General features: G+C 40.1%; 2 protein-coding genes across 2 annotated transcripts; both read right to left on the bottom strand.

Moving 5' to 3' along the window:
• Positions 1–1,907: 1,907 nt before the first annotated feature.
• On the bottom strand, positions 1,908–11,181 carry gda (guanine deaminase). The gene is made up of 14 exons (XM_083912701.1): positions 10,961–11,181; positions 10,352–10,440; positions 10,053–10,224; positions 9,699–9,786; positions 6,287–6,392; positions 5,891–5,918; positions 5,687–5,794; positions 5,352–5,459; positions 5,154–5,251; positions 4,780–4,847; positions 3,866–4,012; positions 3,485–3,603; positions 3,355–3,382; positions 1,908–3,256 (listed from the first exon to the last, which is right to left on the bottom strand). Exons 1-14 carry the CDS (start codon positions 11,087–11,089, stop codon positions 3,180–3,182), a joined length of 1,365 nt encoding a protein of 454 aa, XP_083768827.1. The 5' UTR covers positions 11,090–11,181; the 3' UTR covers positions 1,908–3,179.
• Positions 11,182–15,725: 4,544 nt separating this feature from the next.
• cUnh9orf85 (chromosome Un C9orf85 homolog) lies at positions 15,726–19,260 on the bottom strand. Its single transcript, XM_083911889.1, has 4 exons — positions 19,113–19,260; positions 18,712–18,818; positions 17,558–17,671; positions 15,726–16,217 (listed from the first exon to the last, which is right to left on the bottom strand). Exons 1-4 carry the CDS (start codon positions 19,212–19,214, stop codon positions 15,944–15,946), a joined length of 597 nt encoding a protein of 198 aa, XP_083768015.1. The 5' UTR covers positions 19,215–19,260; the 3' UTR covers positions 15,726–15,943.
• Positions 19,261–19,266: the final 6 nt, after the last annotated feature.

Here is a 19,266-nt window from a genome sequence, read left to right as displayed (position 1 = left end):
AAAATGGGCGAAATAAGTCACATCCGGGGCCTTTGGACTGTGCTTGGCGAGATGTGGTCTATGAATTGGAACAGTACTTGGGCTGTGACGTTTCACAAGTCCACCAGAAAACAAGTACAAAGAACCCAGACTAAGAAACGCCTGTTGATTACCGAATACACCGGAGTTCAGTTTAATACTTTCCTCCATCCGGGCCTGCTGCTTTCCTGGGCCGGAGCTTCCTCAGCTGTCCTCTGACCTGGTCTGTGGTGATGTGAGGCGGGGATAGTGTTGAGTGTTGAGGATCAAAATCACATTTTTTTTTTATAGCAAGCAAGACTTTATGCGGCGGGTTCAAGACTAGCAAAGAGTTGGTGCCGCTTTGGAACCACTTTTCCTGGCCGAGAGCCTGGTTCGAGATTAGGCATCCGCTCTGAATCTTTACAGGTGTGGATTCTAGTTGTGATGGTAGCCTAGCTGACTGGGGAAGACAGTAACTTTGTCTGCAGGCTGCCGCTCTCGTCTTTCCTTCCCAGTGAAATAGTCTTGATCACTTGATACATTATGTAAATTGAGATAAGGTCAGTAAACTTGTCCAGCTGTGCTGTCCCAAAGGGTGCTCAAATGAAATTACAAAATGCTCACTTACCTCTACAAGTATCAAGCTGTTAGCATTGGTTTTATGTTTTGATCAAAACAAAAACAAAAAAAGAACAGACTTGGCTACCAGGAGCGATGCATGATTTCATAAAAAAATGAGGACATGGTTGTTGTATGTTGTGGGAATAGATATTAAATTTTATGGTTGAGTGTTCCCATTGTAAGAGATATGGATTATGTGTCGTTTTTGAGACCTCTGTGCCCACATACATACATCTCAACATAAAATGTCATTTTTAAACCCATAAATACTGTAAATTATGAGTCTGAAAATGGACATTGGATTAGAGGTATGAGATGTGTGATGTAGGTTATATGAAGTAGAGTGTTTCCCCAGTGGCTGAGACTTCTCCTCAGTGCACATATACCTACTACAATGGTCTTTTTCAAGTGGAGCAGGGGCCCTGATGTCAGTGGGACCTGACAGAAGCCATCTTACCTTCTCAGCTGTCCGGCCCAGATGGTGAGGATCATCTAATAAAGAAGCTACAGACTGGTCTGTTAGTGGGCTGGAAGGGTCAATGGAAATTATTCATCCAAACCGTTAACTATACCCTGGGCTATAATCAATGATCAGTAACAGCATGTTTTTGGATTTAGGTAGTATGATGTACTGTTCGATAGTCAGGGCATTACCTACGGTAGAAGACGGTTAGCAGACAGGAGTACCTTAAAAAAGGCCTACCTAAAGAAATATGTATCATTTTAACTAACCTAATTTATTTTACCTTGCCATCAGACAGCTCTTTCCTTGGCATTACATTTTCTCAACGTATTCCCTCACACAAGTGTATCTGTATCACACTGCAGATCTGCAGTTTGGGTGAGATTTTCTGCAGTTTATGGAATAAACAAAATGCCAATTCACTTTATGAGGTGAAGTAAACAACAATCACTGTCAGACAGCAAGGTAAAGCAGGCAATATATTCTAAATATAGCTTATTTAAATTCAAATGGATTTATTTTAGGTGTGCTTTTAAATATGTTAAGAGTGCAGCCCTAGCCTACAGCAGTACATTGCTTAGTTTCTGTGTAGATATTCCTGTCTGCTTCTCCCACTTGGCAGTGAGCTAACCGTCATCTACTGTAGGTAATACACTATCAATAAGTACCTCATACAGCACCACTTCAAAATAGCCTAACTATCCCTTTAAAGAACTGCACACACAAAAATAAAAACAGACTTGGCAGTTTTCTTTATTTCACTCTTCCATGATGTGACATGTCAGTGTACAAATAGAGCCTTTAACATAAAACATTGGCTATATTTCATTTTAAAAAAGAAAACATAAACTTGTCTTAAATACATTCTCAACACATATTCGCAATCAGTCCATTTAATTTCCCATCATTTCCCAACATTCATAAAAAAGTTTGCAATGGTCATATAAATAAATATGTGAATTAAAATCAGCAATCTCAGACTTCTCAAACTTTGAATCGCTGAGTAAATTCAAGGTTAATATGAAAAAAAAAACGATGTCAAAAATAACAGTTTTTGATCGTAACACACTAGGTTATGTGTAATTTCATTTTACACTGAGCCACACCAGGATGCAGATTTTGAGGTTTAAGTGTTTGCAACGAAAAAACAACAGAGAATGGTTATAGACCTGGAATGGTAGCTTTTTGTATCCTGAGCCACACATGAGTTTAACGACAATGAGTGCCGCAGTCTGATGCGAATGAGTCATACTGAAACTAATAGAATACGAAAAAATACGTCTGTGCCTTCGTTGTTTTAAACACCTGAGTGGAGTGTACAGCATAAAAACTGAAGGAGCTATGATAATAACGCAAGTCAATCCCAGTCTTATGATCACAAAGCATTTTTATAGCTGCACAGCATGAAAATAAGATCACCAAGCCACCAAAGATAATCAGACACTGCAGCTACACTGAGCATCTTTGCGTCACAGGGCAAAATCCTAGCTTCAATTTCCCAGCTTGGGATAAATAAAGTATTTCTTTTCTATTCTACGTCACATGTCTTGACAGGCAATTGTCTGGTTTAAAAGAATACTTCACCCTCCAACTGAGTTTTTCTCACATGCTTCTACAGTGATTGGATTTTATATGCAAAAATGATTAACAAGCGCAACAATAAGACCTCTCAGTCAGCCCACCTGTCCAATAAAAGTCCACTTTCAAAAGCTTCTTTTTGTTTAAAGCATTGCCCTGAAAGATTGTACTTGAGCTCAGCTGACCAGTCCTGCATGGCCCTCACCGAACCTCACATGGCCTACTCTGTCCTCTGGATTTATCAGTTGAATGTTGAATTCATAATTAATTTCCTACTTGTTTGTCTCTGCATCAAATGAGTATTGTTATCTTGTTATTATACTGATATTATACAATTTTATCTTTTTAGATATCAACTATTTTATTGTTTTTGGCTTTCACTTTTTGTGTATTCTGTTGTGATAACTGTTATTGATTTTGATTTTTTTTGTAAAGCATTTTATGCATGTTATGAAGGTGATATTTAAATAAAGTTTATTATTATTATTATTATTATTATTATTACCGTTATTATTGTTTACTCTATTGTTGGCTCTGTGAATGGTACCACCTTCCTCCCAGCCACAAACACCTCTGCAATGTTACGATCATCACCTGTCAAACAGGAAGTAACAGAGACAAACAAGTAAATCAAGTGAACAGTGAGTGGCACATTAGAGTCTGAAAGGTTCGGATGAATAAACAACACTCACCCAAATTCAAGAACTTTTCCAAAAGAATCTGAAATTGAAGTGGTGACAAATTAGCGTTCCAATGTTATGCTTAATTTGTGTGCAAATATGTGCAAATAGATTAGGACTAAGATTATGCCCCACTACCCACCTTTGGTTCCTCACACTGGATCAGGTCGATTGGTCCATCAGGAGCAGCTACATTCACCCTCAGGGCATCAAAGTCTTTGCCCACTTCAAAATTCCCTATCTGGTCATCCAGGGACAAAGCTACAGACAAAACACATTATAAAATAAGTTGTTGTATTCTCCACCCTCCTGTGAAATCACAATCAGTCATCAACAATATCTTGTTTTCACAGCTGTGTGTTGAATCAGGCATTTCTGCTGCAGAGTTACAGTGGTCAGAGACTGTGTCCTTAGCTTCTCTCACACAGTGTTTCGATGGAGAATATGACTTATAAAGAGACAGAACACAACGCGTTTTATCACGTCTGATCTTCTGAGTCACAGCTGTTTTTTTGTTTCTTACCTTGGCTGCCTCCCAGTGTAGCCAGTCTGAACACTTCCTCAAAGGTGAGTGTGTCGTACTCTGGTTTCTGGATAGTCAAGACTTTAGATGTGTCCAGAGCTCTCCTCACTGCGTCCAGCATAGAGGCTGAGTACCCCCCAGCCACATCTGATATCACAAGTACAGACCGGATGAGTCAAATGAATACAAGCATGCATACAGACACAAGCATTCACAAAAACATGTTGTGGATAGGGAACATCCGCATTTCAAATCTTCAGATTTCTGCTGCTTGAGGCCTTAAATTTAAAGGGCCACTACGTTTGCTGATTTTTCAAGAGAAATGTTGCTTATAGTCTAGCCTTATACTAACTATAGCCGTGACCTCACACCAGCTGCGACGAAGCTCACGGCTACAGTTAGCAGAGGGCTAGTCTTGCATAGCTGGACCTATCTCCGCAGCGCAACATTCTCTCCATCTCTCAAACGCCTCAAATCACAGTATGTCATCTCAAAGGGCTTTAAAGGGCCACAAACTTGAAAAGAAAACAGGATGGTCATTTTCATAGAATTGCTGCTGTATAACAGCATCAGGAGCACAGTCACAATGGGGGATGATTGAAGTGAATGACTAGTGCTGGTACAGGTTAGTGTATGAAGCTAATGCATACATCAGGCCTCGTTTGGAGTTAATGGGAGGGGCAAATCTCTAAAAACTAAAAACACTTAAACGATTGTAAAACCAGATAACTATGTCAAAATGTCTTGGCACCAATTTCACTGCTTGCCTCTAATTTTTCTTGCATGTCTGTGTCTAGAGGGCGGGGAATTTCCAAAACAAAGCTAAATCAGTAAACCTTTACTTTTGTCAAAAGTGATCTGGCATAGAGAATGGAATAAAGAAGAAAATGTTCACATAGGGGCTCTGGTCCCACCTGTCCCCAGTCCCAACTTGACTTTATGTTTCAGGACGTTGCGGACGTTTAACAATCCACTGCACAACCTTAGCAGATAAAGAGAGAGAGAGAGAGAGAGAGAGAGAGAGAGAGATAGAGAGAGAGAGAGAGAGATAGAGAGAGAGAGAGAGAGAGAGAAAGAGAGAAAGAGAGAGAGAGAGAGAGAGAGAGAGAGAGAGAGAGAGAGATGATAAAGTTTTATCTCTTGCATATTTGCATTCAGGCATTTACAAATCTATGTAATACTGTATTGCTTTAGTTCTATTGTATTGTAAATGATGTGTCATGCAAATCTTCATGAGACTTCATGGCATTTGTGCACATACAATCTTGAGAAGCTTTCAGAAACTTACGAGATGTTGGAATTGGGACAGTGAGACAAAGATGCCCCTGTCTCTCTGAACAGAGCCAACTCTTCATCAGTGAGGTGGCAGCCATGGGCCATCACTGTCTGTGAATCATCACCCTCATTTTTTATCAGCATTCATATTTTTTCCACAAAAAAATGTATGCCTGCGTGTGAGCAAGCAGAGATGTGACTGTGTCCTCACCTTGTCAGTGAGCAGGTTGTATTTGTGATAGATGTCTGTGTAAGACTCTGATTCAGGAAACAGCTCCTTTACAAGCTTAATCTCCTCGACAGTTTCACTGATATGACTCTGGAAATAAACACATACATATCTTTGATAAAAGCTGTAGTATTGAGACAGAGCCTGAGGTGTAGTACTGATGTTTTCATCCTTCCCTGTCAGCGTTTTGCCTCTGAAAATTGCACGAGTGTGTATTTATGTCATTGTTCAAAGTCCCCACCGGTCCATCGCTTAACAATCTCCACGGCAACAGTCCCCAGAGGACATAGACTGGTTGGTTGCCACAGTGAGCTCACCTGAATGTGAAGGTTGTTATTCTTAGCGATTGCTCCCAACTGTCCAAGCAAGGCTCCTGTGCAGGATGGAGCGAAACGGGGAGTCACCACTGGCTTCACCAGAGGGTACTACCCAAAAAACAACAGAGGAGACAGGGAAATGACACAGGATCTTAAAATCTTACAGCACTGAGATGTTCTGTTTATTGTTTCATAGAATCTTACCTTTTTGTTCAAGAGCTCTGCAATGAACCTTGAGGGAACAACACAATGATCGTTACTCACTTGGTGCAGCCAAGTCTTAACAAATTGGCTAACTGAGAACTGCCTCTTCTTTCTGACACACATTGCATACATTAAGTGCGACTAAAGTTGTTACTGCAGGGAGTTTTTCCTGACTGAAAAAAATCTTCAGTACTCTATATAGAGATCACAGCATTGCACAGCTAAATAAACTATTATTTATTTTACTAATGTTTTGAAAGGACACACATCCTGTTCGACCCTATATAAAATCCAGTTTGATTTCAATGTAATTTCCCTAAATAAACTGTACACTGCATAGCAAGAGCCTACCCATGCCTAAAGACCTTTCTACTGTATCAACCTGTTGATACCCACCTGCAGGTTTCCTCTTGAGACTCCTGATTGGTTTCTTTGTAATGTTTCACACAATTGTTCCTGTCCATACACACTTTGCCCACCAAGGCACGCTGTCCAAAGTCATCTGCCGCAAAAACAAGGAAAGTGAGTAACAAAAACTTCTTTCCAAAAAGAACACCCTGTACTAATGACTTGTTTCAGAAAAGCAAATGCCTTGTCAATTAATAGTTAACACCAAATGTGTGAACTGTGTGTTTTTTTCACATGGCACAACACAAGCACTTCACATGATGACCATGACAGAGTGATGATACAATAGAAACAAAGTATCTGAGAGATGGTTGACATCTCAGGGGTAGTTGAGTATTTCATCCAGATTTCTCTTTAGAGGGAAACAATCATTAATTATTTTGGCATACTAAATTAGCAGAATTTGTCCAATTTGTATAATCATCCATCTTCAGAATCAGAGTCAGAATAGGTTTTTATTGCCAGGAAGGTTTTCATATACAAGGAATTTCCCTTGGTGTTTTGTGCATACAAAAAACTAATAAGAGGTAGCACTGAAGTACTGAGAAGTGCTGCAGCACTCAAGAACATACTACATATACAGTAAAATACAAAAAATACCAAATATATATGTAAAGATACTATATATTGTACAAATATGTACAATAAAACTGTTTTGGAATGGTTAGCTGTACTGTTTTGTGCAGAATTTGCAAAATTAAGTAGCGTGTTTGCTTCAGTAAGGAAGAGCTGTCACCTGCGGCATTCCAAGTCAATGTGTTAGAGTCAAATCCTGCTGTCATTCACAACCCTTAATCCCAGTCTTCTTGTATGAGTGCAGACAAGGACGCACATACTGTAGCATTCACACATTCATCGCAAACAGCTTAACACATGCCACAAGTGCACACACCCACTCTTGCACAAGCTCATGCACAAGTTATTACTTAAATGATCTTCCCTGCCCTATCTTTCTGCTGCAGTGCAGTCAAAAAACGTTTGATTCCGTCCTTCTGTGAAAAAGTCCCAGTGGAAGGAACGACTAAATGCTGTACGTGACACAAATTATTTTACTGTGTAAACCAAAATGCTGATATGATCATTTGGCAGAAATGTTGAGTTCTTTTTTTGGTCTTTTCCATTAACATTAAGATTAACAATGTTTCATCCATTGACATGGGAATAAGGAGCAGGAGATATTCTAAAGACCCGGCACGCTTATTTTAGCTGATTAGAGCTTTCAGGAGTGTGTGGGCGCACGTGCATACACCTTTACTATTTTTATCGGTATATACGTCATCCTCATCATTCCTAGTTTAACCCACTTTCAGCCTCAGGAGATGATCTGAAAGACTTTTTTCACAGAAGACATTTTGGCATGTCACAGCAAGACAAGCACAGCTAAATTTAATATTGTCATAGAGGGACTGCATTCACTTTAGGTGAGCTAGATTCAGGGTCCTGGGATTTTTCATGCTGGCCCACTGCCACTGGGTGTGCAGGGTCTTGACTCTACTAGAACAAGGGAAAGCAAAACTGGATGGTGGTTTTTGTGACCACACAGGTGTACCCCTCATTTATTGCCAATGGGGGCAAGTTAACCATCCATACTTTTTAATCAACATCAACACTGCCGATTTGTTATATTTATATTAATTGCATTTTAGATGGTGTTCAGTTTTGTGTAGGGGTTAAGTATAGTAATAAGCTACTTCAACACGTTTAGTATTACAAGTACTGCAGATTATATTTAGGTGACCCGATTGCGAGCGAGCTTTGTGCTGCTGTGACCGAACATTTGCAATTGCCTCAAATCAGGCAGAGAATGTGTATCAGATTTCCCTTGGACTGTGACCTCACGAGATTCTTGCCTGAGAAAATATAGTACATTGGATTTAGTACGCATTTCTGTTTTTTATTGTTGTACCATTACACTTGTGAAAAATAGTTTGATTAATAAATTCATTACACACACAGGAGGAAATTAAGAAGACATTTTAAATATGCGTCACATGCTTACACTGAATGACAGCACGCCAACAGCTGCTCAGAACAGGACAAAGGTGAGGTTTGAACGACCTTGTTAACAGAATGACTGCAAAGCTGCCAAAGCCTGGGTTCAACTCAGTATTGCATCAGTACACATGTATGTGTGTGTGTGTTCAGCATTACACAACATGACCCGGTAACAGTTTAAAATATAGCCTGTGACTTGTAGTGTAATTACCCGACTCTTGCAGTGTAATATTGTCGTATGAATCAGTACTTACTGGTTCCTCCTGGTACTTAAATGGAGGTACAACGGAACAAGGGAGTAACATTTCTGACTTTTAGAAGATATGAGAAAGTTGTTATACAGTAAGTATTTTAGTATTTACTAGATATTTACAGGGTATTTAAGAGGAAAGAAGAAATGACTTACACTGCAAGCATTTTTAAGTACTGCATTTACAGTAATGGATGCCATGACATTTAAGCTGCTTAAAGGGTGTGCCTTGGCAGGGAAACTACATCCAACCGCACCCAGTCTACACTTTCTTTCTCTCTCTACTATCTAAGTACAGAGTACTTACTCTATAAGTACAAAAACAACAAGGGGATTATGAAGTTTGCACTGTTCTCTTGTTTTAACTCTGTATGTAAGCGTACTAATCCATAGAGACTAAGAGAGACTTACTCTATCAGAAATGATTGTCATGATTGCCATGAGCAAAGGACAAAAAAAAAATTCTATTTTAATTCATTACTTTTTGCATAAAAAAAACCCCCAATATAACACCGTAAGTGTCGGGGTTAATAAACTTTAAGTAGTGGGCTGTGTTATAAAGTGATACCCATGACACCATGATGATAAGTACAAGGCATAAAAGTGAACAAAACAAACGTTTTCTAATCTAGTTGAGAAAAGGGAAACAGGACCACTGACTTTATGGAGTTTAGAAAAATATATCAGCTGAATGTAGCACTGTCAATTTGACCGTATGGAAGTTATAAATACCTATACTGTGCTTAATCTGATCAATATACCAAATCCTATGGATCCATTATCACATCGTGAGCTGCTGCTCTGCTTATAAAAGTGACTACAATGCTTGATTGTCAGAAAACGCCATGCTGGCTTACCATCTCTCTCTTTATGCACCACGACACTATGCATATAATCTGGCTGTGTTGACGGAGTTACATTACTCGTATTGTCTTTAATTTCATATTCACTTTTTTAACAACAGCCTCGACATTTGAGGTTACGGACAAGGTCTTACCTTCCAACCACTCAGAGTTCACCTGCCATGACGTGATCAGTTTACGTTAAAAAATAGGCTGGATATTATTCACAGTATTATGGCCGGGACTCTTTTAGTAACATGCAACCTCCCAGACCTTGCCTGTATGCATGTGTGTGTATATATATATATCTTACTTGCAATCTGGCCCAACAGCAGAGAGGCATCTGTATGTATGGTGGCGAAGTAACATGCCGTGGTTGTTCCGTTTCTCAGGGTCCTTTTCTATAAGGCGCAGGGATCATATTACAGGATTAAGACATCATTCAAAAGTTTTCTCTTTTTTTCAATGCATTGTTAAGCCTTTGAAATGGTGCATCCTTCTCAGGGTGTGAAAGTAGTAGGAATCCCACAGTAATTTTCCACTTTTTTCACTCAACAAAATCATAAACAATTTATTAAACTTGCAGTGTGCCACAAAGCTCCGTTTTGGCTCCCTGTAACTAATGCACAGGCAACTCTACAAATTCTAATGATGCCAGTAAACTCACCACTACTTGAGAGTAGACCCTGTTGGCAAACTCCAAGTCCTTGAAGCCTGACTCCACAGGAAAGGTGTAGGTGTTGAGCCACTGCAGTAAGGGCATATCCAGGGCAGTGCCAGCGTAGCCGTACTGGGATGCATGGATGTGGGTGTCCACCAGTCCTGGCATGAAGAACTCACTGCAGAGCAGCAAGTCATTAAAAAAAGGTTAAATAATACAGGACATTGTTTTTCATGGCATATGCAAGAACTGATTTAATAACTATAGGCAAAATTCTCAGTGATTAATGAATGCATTTGTCTTACTGTTGTGTCAGTTGAGTGACTTCAGACGGACTGAATCCAAAGGTCTGAGACAGTGTGTCTAGCTCCGTGTCTTTCGCAATGAAAGCAATCTGATGGCAGAACGGATATCAGCTAGAAGTTGATGATTACAAAACAGTGTTTGCATTTAAAAGAGAGCAAAGTATGAGAGCTGAAAACATGCTGTACATTATGTATCTCTTTACTTAGAGCAACAAACGATTGCGTGTATGTTTTGAATGGTTTAAGAATGACCGGTGCATTTTAATTCCACTTGTTGTGTGTAAAGAGGCTACTTGAGACTATTAGCGGCCAAATAGAGAAAGTTGCTCGGCAACAGTTCACTGTAGAAGACAATTAGGTTATTATGTAACAAATACGCCTTCTACTTTGGTAAACCCTAACCCTTTAAACTAAAAAGGTGCCAAATGTTGCCTCTTTGCGCGAGGTTTGGAGTAATGAGCTATAGCCTATATAGCCTGTTTATCAATTTCCGCATAACAGACAAACTCATGTGTTTTCAAAATCATAAACAGACTAGTTAAGATACATAAAAAGACAAACAACACACATAAGATCAAAGGCTGTTAAATGTTTTAGAGTCTGACCAACCTTTCCGTCTCTATCCACTCCCAGCAGCTCATCTTCCAGGATCTGCAGCGCTGTTTTCGGAGTCGAGTGCATAAATGTTCCCCTGTAGACGTGAGCAATTTCAGTGGTGGGTCTATGAGGGGTTGCCATCCTGTCAATATGGGCTGTCAGGCTGAGTTGAGCAGTGAAAGCTGCAGCAGCAACGGGGGTTTTGTCCTATAGAGCTCTGATCACCATGAGGACGCTCGACTCCACCTGACTGCGAAGACATCCTATAGCCAATGAAAAGATAGGGTGTGTGTCCATGTGTGTGTGTTGGGGTTTGTCTGATCGTCACGTTGCTGTCCACTCGTCGCACAGTCCTCAGTATAGGCTACTGGGTGATTATAAGCGAAAGAAGACGTTTCCACTTTTGTTTGTTTTACAGCTGATATCCTACCGCGAGGGTTACCAAACAGGTGCCTACTGTAAGCGCCTTTGAACTGTGCCATTGATTATTCATCACAGTGATCAAATGACCTTTGAGTAACTAGGTCCTAGTCCTCCATAAGTACCAATAAACTGAATTTGCTCAAAAGGTTTTTGTGACAAATAGCATCCTGCAGAAAAACTTGCAAATCGTTTGCGGTCCTAATGATATTCTGATTTCAAACGTTTTTGCGCAAAATAAAACTAGAGACCATCTTGCCTCCTACTTCGTACCCCCTACTCACCTCATACCTGTAAAGTTTGGTGACTGGATCATGCAAGGTTATAGGGCCAGGGCCATAAAGTGGTGGGGGGCAAGCCTCTTGCTGGGGGGATCGCACCTATTTTGGAACTTCATTTTAATCTTAACTACACACCTGTAAAAATGTTTTTATTAGTTTATCACACTGGAAAAATCTGACTGTAGACAGACGGTTAAACATCTAGCAATATACTTAAAATCGTATGTGGTAGCAGTGGTGTATCCAGACCTTCTGAAATGTGGTGGTCCAAGTGGCCCAACAGATTTATACAGGGGTGGCATGAAGTATGTGCACACACACATCAGAATAATGCTAAATTATCATTTATGCCTCGGCTACTCATATCATCATCATAATCCTTAAAGACCAACCACATACACACACTTTTCTATTCATAAATCTCTAATAAGTATAGTACTCTGGTTAGCCACCTATGCAGAAGATATAGAGTGTATGAGGGCCTAGAACAAAACAATGGAAGAATATGATGGCAATTCTCATGCTCACTTATGTCTCGTAACTTGTTGCAGCAATTTTTGAGTTAATACCATTTGATACACAGATTTTGTGCTAAATTAAAAACATTCTGAGAGTTGGAGATTTCAATTGGATGGTGAGCACTTCTGTTCTGGAAACGCCCTTATTGTCAGTATGACTTGGAAAGTCACACATCCCGCAAATGCCCTATATCTCTAGTTTGTGATTATAACATTTTATGAGGCTGTGTCACAACTGGTCATTTAATACTCTGAGGTCAAGTTTCAGAAAATGGTCTCATGACAATGAAATGGTTACTATGGGGACTAACATGATCACACATGAAAACAATTTATTACAATTTATTTAATTCCAAGACTGTTCAGGGACCTCAGCATGCAGAAATATTCAAATATTTTAATTTTAGAATAGGCAAAAACAACACTTTTATACTGCATGAGGGAAAACTGACAGTCTGGTAACAAAACGAGATAGATGAAAGAGGACATCTGTCTTTTGTGAGACAGTAGTGGGTCTATTTGTCCAAACACAAGGGTACACAATACAACAATAACATAAAAGACAATAAAACTTTCACCACAGTTTCCATGTGTTTATATGTAGAATATGTCAGTAACATGAAAAGTGTAGATATTTACACTTTTTTTTTTCTGTGGGCAGAATCTATTATTCTAATAGAAAATATTCTATTATTTATAACCATTATCAGGGCAAATTCAATGTAGAAAGGCAGGCAGTGTTTCAGCAGCATGTGAAGCTTGGGCGTCACTGTCTGAATGATGGACTCACAGTCATGAGTGTTTAAGCAGAACAAAGCCATGTGAGGAATACATCAGGTTACATCCTCTTATGATGTAGTTGACTAATCCACGCATATGTCATGATGTCCCGTATACTAATGAGGAAGTAACGTTTGAAATATTACCACATTCTTTGAAACCCCACATGATAAATGATGGCATATGATCTAATGACTACAGGGTATTCAGTCACATGAAGTGTAAAAGGCAGGTGATAAAGAGAAACGAGAACTTTAGCATGATCATTTCAGTTCAATTCAATTCAATTTTATTTATAGTGTCAAATCATAACAAAAGTTACCTCAGGACACTTTACAGAGTAGGTATAGACCACAGACCACACACACCCAACAATTCCTCTGTAGAGTACGGTGGCAATGAAAACCTTCACTATAACAGGCAGGAACGCTGGACAGACCCAGCTCTATGGAGGACGGACATCTGTCTTGACCAGTTGGGGAGGAAGAAAAGGAGAGAGAAAGAGAGAAAAGACACACAGATGGACAGAGAGACAAAGACAGACACACTTCCAGAGATGCAAGCAACCAAAGCGTAACAGTAACTATAATATCTTTTTTATTTTAATGGGCATAGCGCCCTTTTAAGGGAAAAAAATGTGGATTACAGCCGGTGCACAGCATTCTTTTGTAAAATTTAAACAAAACTGAGATGAAAGTTGAAAAGGCGTAATTAATTTAGTTTATATTCTAGTGGGAAAGATCTTGTGGCGCATTTTATAGGCCTATAAATGATCATTATATATTTCTTTTTCATTTGTTATAAAATAAATGGACTGTCAGTGATATGAAAGCAGTGGACAAAACAGCAGAAACACTTTTCATTATAACACAAAGCAATGTAGCAGCATAAATTCCAGAACTGATGTTAGTGTCTGGTCAGTGTTGAACTTATCTCTCACTGAACAGAGGTTTTTGTGGCGCATACTATAACACGTAACAGAGTGTCACCGAGACACCATATTTTACAAAAAGCATTCATATTAAAAAGGTTTGATACATTTACATCTTACAACTCCAGGCAAAGCAGCGGGTGTGGGAGAAGTTCGGAGAAGTCATGGAGAAGGACTTTCGGGCAGCATCAAGGTGCTTCTGGAAAACCATTCGACACCTCAGGAGGGGTAAACGGGGAACCGTCCAAGCTGTTTACAGTAAGGACGGGAAGCTGGTGACCTCAGCTGATGAGGTAATCGGGCGGTGGAAGGAGCACTTTGAGGAACTCCTTAATCCGACTAACTCTTTTGTAGAGGCAGAGCTGGAGGCTAATGGTGAATCATTGTCAATATCTCTGGCGGAAGTCACCGAGGTAGTCGAACAACTCCACAGTGACAAAGCCCCAGGGATTGATGAGATTCGTCCGGAAATGCTGAAAGCTTTGGGTTTGGAGGGGCTGTCTTGGTTGACACGTCTCTTCAACATTGCGTGGAAGTCTGGGACAGTGCCATGGGAATGGCAGACCGGGATGGTGGTTCCTCTGTTTAAAAAGGGGGACCAGAGGGTGTGTGCCAATTACAGGGGTATCACATCCTGTTTGAGATTTTCATGGACAGGATATCGAGGCGTAGTCGTGGCGGGGAGGGGTTGCAGTTCGGTGGGCTGCGGATCTCGTCTCTGCTTTTCGCAGATGATGTGTTCCTGATGGTATCGTCGGTCAGTGACCTTCAGCACTCACTGGATTGGTTCGCAGCCGAGTGTGAAACGGCTGGGATGAGGATCAGCACCTCTAAATCTGAGGCCATGGCTCTCAGCAGGAAACCGGTGGATTGCTTACTCTAGGTAGGGAATGAGTCCTTACCCCAAGTGAAGGAGTTCAAGTACCTTGGTATTATGTTCACGAGTGAGGGGACGATGGAGCGTGAGTTTGGCCGGAGAATTGGAGCAGCTGGGGCGATATTGCAGTCACTCTACCGCACCGTTTTGACAAACAGAGAGCTGAGCCCGGAAGGCAAAGCTCTCGATCTACCGGTCAATCTTCGTTCCTACCCTCAACTATGGTCATGAAAGCTGGATCATGAACGAAAGAGCAAGGTCGCGGGTACAAGCGGCCGAAATGGGTTTTCTCAGGAGGGTGGCTGGAGTCTCCCTTAGAGATAAAGTGAGAAGCTCAGCCATCCGTGAGGAACTCGGAGTAGAGTCGCTGTTCCTTTGCGTTGAAAGGAGCCAGTTGAGGTGGTTCGGGCATCTAGTAAGGATGCCCCCTGGGCGCCTCCCTAGGGAGGTGTTCCAGGCACGTCCAGCTGGGAGGAGGCCTCGGGGAAGACCCAGGACTAGGTGGAGGGATTATATCTCCACACTGGCCTGGGAACGCCTCGGGATCCCCCAGTTAGAGCTGGTTAATGTGGCCCGGGAAAGGGAAGTTTTGGGTCCCCTGCTAGAGCTGCTCCGCGACCCGACCCCGGATAAGCAGATGAAGATGATTGAGAGTGAGTGAACTCCAAGTAACCGATTCTGTGAAAATAATCTATTCACCAATCATTAACTACAGCCTCTATAATTATTAGGGTGAATCAGCACCTCTCTGAAACAGTTTAAACAATACTGAACTGATTTATTGCAGGGCTATTTAAGTATTAAACTGCATTACTCTTAGCTAGGTGGACCTACTTCTGCTTTTAGTGCTGCTGATACTTCAAGTCCACTTTTAGTATTGTGACAAGAATTGGTAGCTTGGACAAATGCATTCAAAAAGAAAGTACATACTGAACAGGTTTTTTATTACAGTATACTCGAGTATCCAGCTGGCATTGTTTGTGAATGTACAGTACATTGTACAGCCATTCTGTCTACTCACTTTCCCAACTGTTGACTTCAACTCATATTCCTGGTTAGGCATCAAAAACAGCAACGTTTGCAGTACTCATCATATATATGGTCACATCTTAAACCTCGATGTTTTTTTGATTAAAAAAATGTGTTGTATATGGTAAAAAAAAGAAAAGAAGTCCACAAGAAGAACCTTCAGTCTTTAACGTTGACTCGGGAAACATCTGGGAGCGGATCAGACTTGATCTGAGTCTTCTTTGGTTTTGTGTCCCTGTTAAAATCATCTCCCTCACCATCATCGTCATCTCCAAGGTCACTCAAGTCATCATCATAATCATCATCACTGTCCAATTCATCCAAGTCCTTTTTCCCTCGTCCACGTCCTGTCCTTTTCTGTTCACCATCTTCTTCTTCTTCTTCTTCTTCTTCTTCTTCTTCTTCTTCTTTCTTGTCCCCTTGTGAGTTTACTCTAAACAGCAGAATGAAAACAAATCAAATGTTAACTTCAGCCCTAGTTTTCAATGTAATAATGTAACCAAAGGAAGAGATAAAATGATATTTGAATGACTTAATAGATGCTAAAATGTTGAATAGGTTGGCTAGGAACTTTCTTTTTGGTAATAATCTTTCATCATATTGTAATTCAAGAGAACAAGACTTCTGCACCTCCTCTTCACTCCGTGTTCAGGCTTTAGAAAATCTAGCCTGTGAAGCGACACTTTGGCCAATCACAGGTCATTTCAGAAAGAGAGAATGTTCCTATCGGCTGTTCCTTTTTAGTTACATGTTATGTGGGAATATTACCGAACACCATACCGGAGAGAGAGAGAGAGAGAGAGAGAGAGAGAGAGAGAGAGAGAGAGAGAGAGAGAGCGGACATGAAACGTCACTGAGGTCAAAACACAAACCCTCCATTACTTTTTTACTTTTACTTCAAGTGCCCATTGGTTATTTAAAAAACATGCTAGTACAGCAATGGTATAGCCACAGTAGATAGTCTATCAAGTTATGAATATTAAAATAAAACAAGACAGTATTTCAGAATAATCTAATTTTGATCTTAAGTGTATGCATTTCTGTATTTATTTATACAGTTCTTTATTGAGTCATGTTAAGTCCTCCATAATCAGTATGAAGGAGGCGTTTCCAACTTTCAATCAGGTGGCGTAACTGACCAATAACTATTGTATTAATCATATTTGTACATGTAAAGCAGTGTTCTGAACAATAAAAAAAAACAATATTTCAGAATAAATCAAGTAATTATCCTCTAATTTTGATCTCCAGTGTATATAAAAGAATAATTAAATGCATAAATAAATGATAATAAATTAATGCAGATGTAGGTCCCTTCGATGAAAGTCCTGCTGCAAACTGCTCACTCCTGTGTTAGCCTTTATCTTAGCAGCCCAACTCGTCTGCAATGTCTACGTTTTCTTCTTAATTTGAATGGCAGCATTATCCAGCTAACGGCTAAAACAGGGTAGAAGTACCCCTATAGAACAACAACAGGAGGGAATGAACGACTAGTATTCGTACTGTATGAAGCCTGTGCTCGTGTGGTGGGAGGAGCTCAGGACTGAGAGGGGAGAGGGAGAGTTGCAGAAGGATGGCTGACTCTACTTTAAAAATGTTTTTAAGTCTGCCTATCCCGGCTTTAAGTGGAGATGTAAAGACCGAAGCTAAAATGCTGCCAGTAGATTGTTTCTCTCCAAGAATCAGTTGTAATGCATCTTATTGCCCACAAGATGGCGGACTTGCAGTAGAATTTACACACAACGCACACACTCTTAACACAGAACCACTCACGGAATTACGATGTCCTCTTTCTTTCCACACTTGCAGCAGATGTCTAGCTGAAGAGAACAGGGCTTGCATACGATGTGATATGCATCCTTCACTGTCTTCTGAGAGCACTTAACACTAAAAGAAGAAAACATGCATGCACAAATGTCATAAATGTTTCACATTGGAACAAACTACAACGGTCTGTAAAACATTAATAACCCAACACTTTACTGCACTGCAAAGACTGCATGAATCTGACTGTATGCCTGAACACAAAAGGTAAAGCAGAGGTCTTCCACGCTAGTACAAGATAACTGGACATATGCTCGGCATAAGAAGTTTTCCTGAGTGGCAGCCAGTCTATGGTGCCAGCTGACCTGTGGACCCGCATTTGCTTTTTGTTGCTCTCAATGCAAAAATATTCATGTGTAGTACAAATTAACTGGACATATGCTCGGCATAAGAAGTTTTCCTGATTGCCAGCCAGTCTATGGTGCCTGCTGACCTGTGGCATTTGCTTTTTGTTGCTCTCTATGCAAAAATATTCACGGATATGCTGCCTTTGATACTGCGGGAAATGCTGGCATCGGTATCGGCGAGTAACGAAGACCAGATAGCGATCCGATACCACGTAATTTATTAGAAATAGGAATCCATTTACTGGTTAGCTCTGTTAGATTTTACATGGTTCTTCTTAATCTTGAATTAATCAGTTGATTTAATTCTTAGTATTTTTTGTCTTCTTATTATTCCTATATTTATTTAGTTAAGTTGCACTACTGTTTAATACTGTTCTATTTATAAATACGTTTTAAAAGAAATGGCTTCCATTTGCTGTATTCATACATGTTTTACAGAGGGTTTAACAGGCCTTACCACGTTAATAATCATATCACCGTCACACTGGTATCAGTATCTGTACTCAAAAATAAAAATGGTATCTGAACATCTCTAATAAATTGTATGAAATCTCAATATCAAGCAAATCTCAGATGCTGTGAACGTGTAACTTGTGAGCGTTTTGGTGGATATATTAAACACTGATTAAAAAAATGATTGTACATGCTTATTTGCTGTAACAGAGCAGATCAGTCGAGATGTGAGCACTTTTAGCAGTGTTGATACTTTTCTGTAATTAAATTTATGTCACAAGTACCCAAGTGTAGGCTACTCACCATTTTTTGGGCTGTGTCAGTGTCTTATATTTGCTGTACTTCACTTTCCACTCAAGAACCTCCTTACAATGTTTACAGAGCCCATCGTGGATCTTTGATTGTGCCTTCTGTAATTAAGATCGCATAAGCAGAGACATGGAGGTAATGTTAGAATATGTTGCAACATGGTATTGACAAAACAAGAGGTTTTTAAAGGAAATGCACATCTAATAAAAACCGAATGAAGCAGAAAAGATCCACTGCTTGAACAACAAAAAGCAGCATCTCAGAAGGAAAGGACAGACAAAAGTGAACATTTGCCTCGTGTCGAACTAATAACACACAGTGAACTCTATAATAATATACAGCGTGACGTTGATTGGACACTTTACAGTGTTGTCAGTCGAGCTGGGTTAACACACCTTGACTTGCACAGTCGCTCCGTACTTGTCGTTTCTGTAGGCATAGTTGTTTTGATGCTTCTGGCCGCGCGACCGAGATACATTACCTTTCTGTGAACTCATCTTATTTTCCAATTTTTTGTTACACACGTTAAGTAGGTACACAACCGAAAAC

Source organism: Echiichthys vipera (genome assembly GCF_963691815.1).
Source record: "Echiichthys vipera genome assembly, chromosome: 4".
In the NCBI taxonomy this organism is placed as follows: Eukaryota; Metazoa; Chordata; class Actinopteri; order Perciformes; family Trachinidae; genus Echiichthys; species Echiichthys vipera.
The sequence above is the reverse complement of the archived record's forward strand: the minus strand, read 5'-3'. Positions and strand labels throughout refer to the sequence as shown.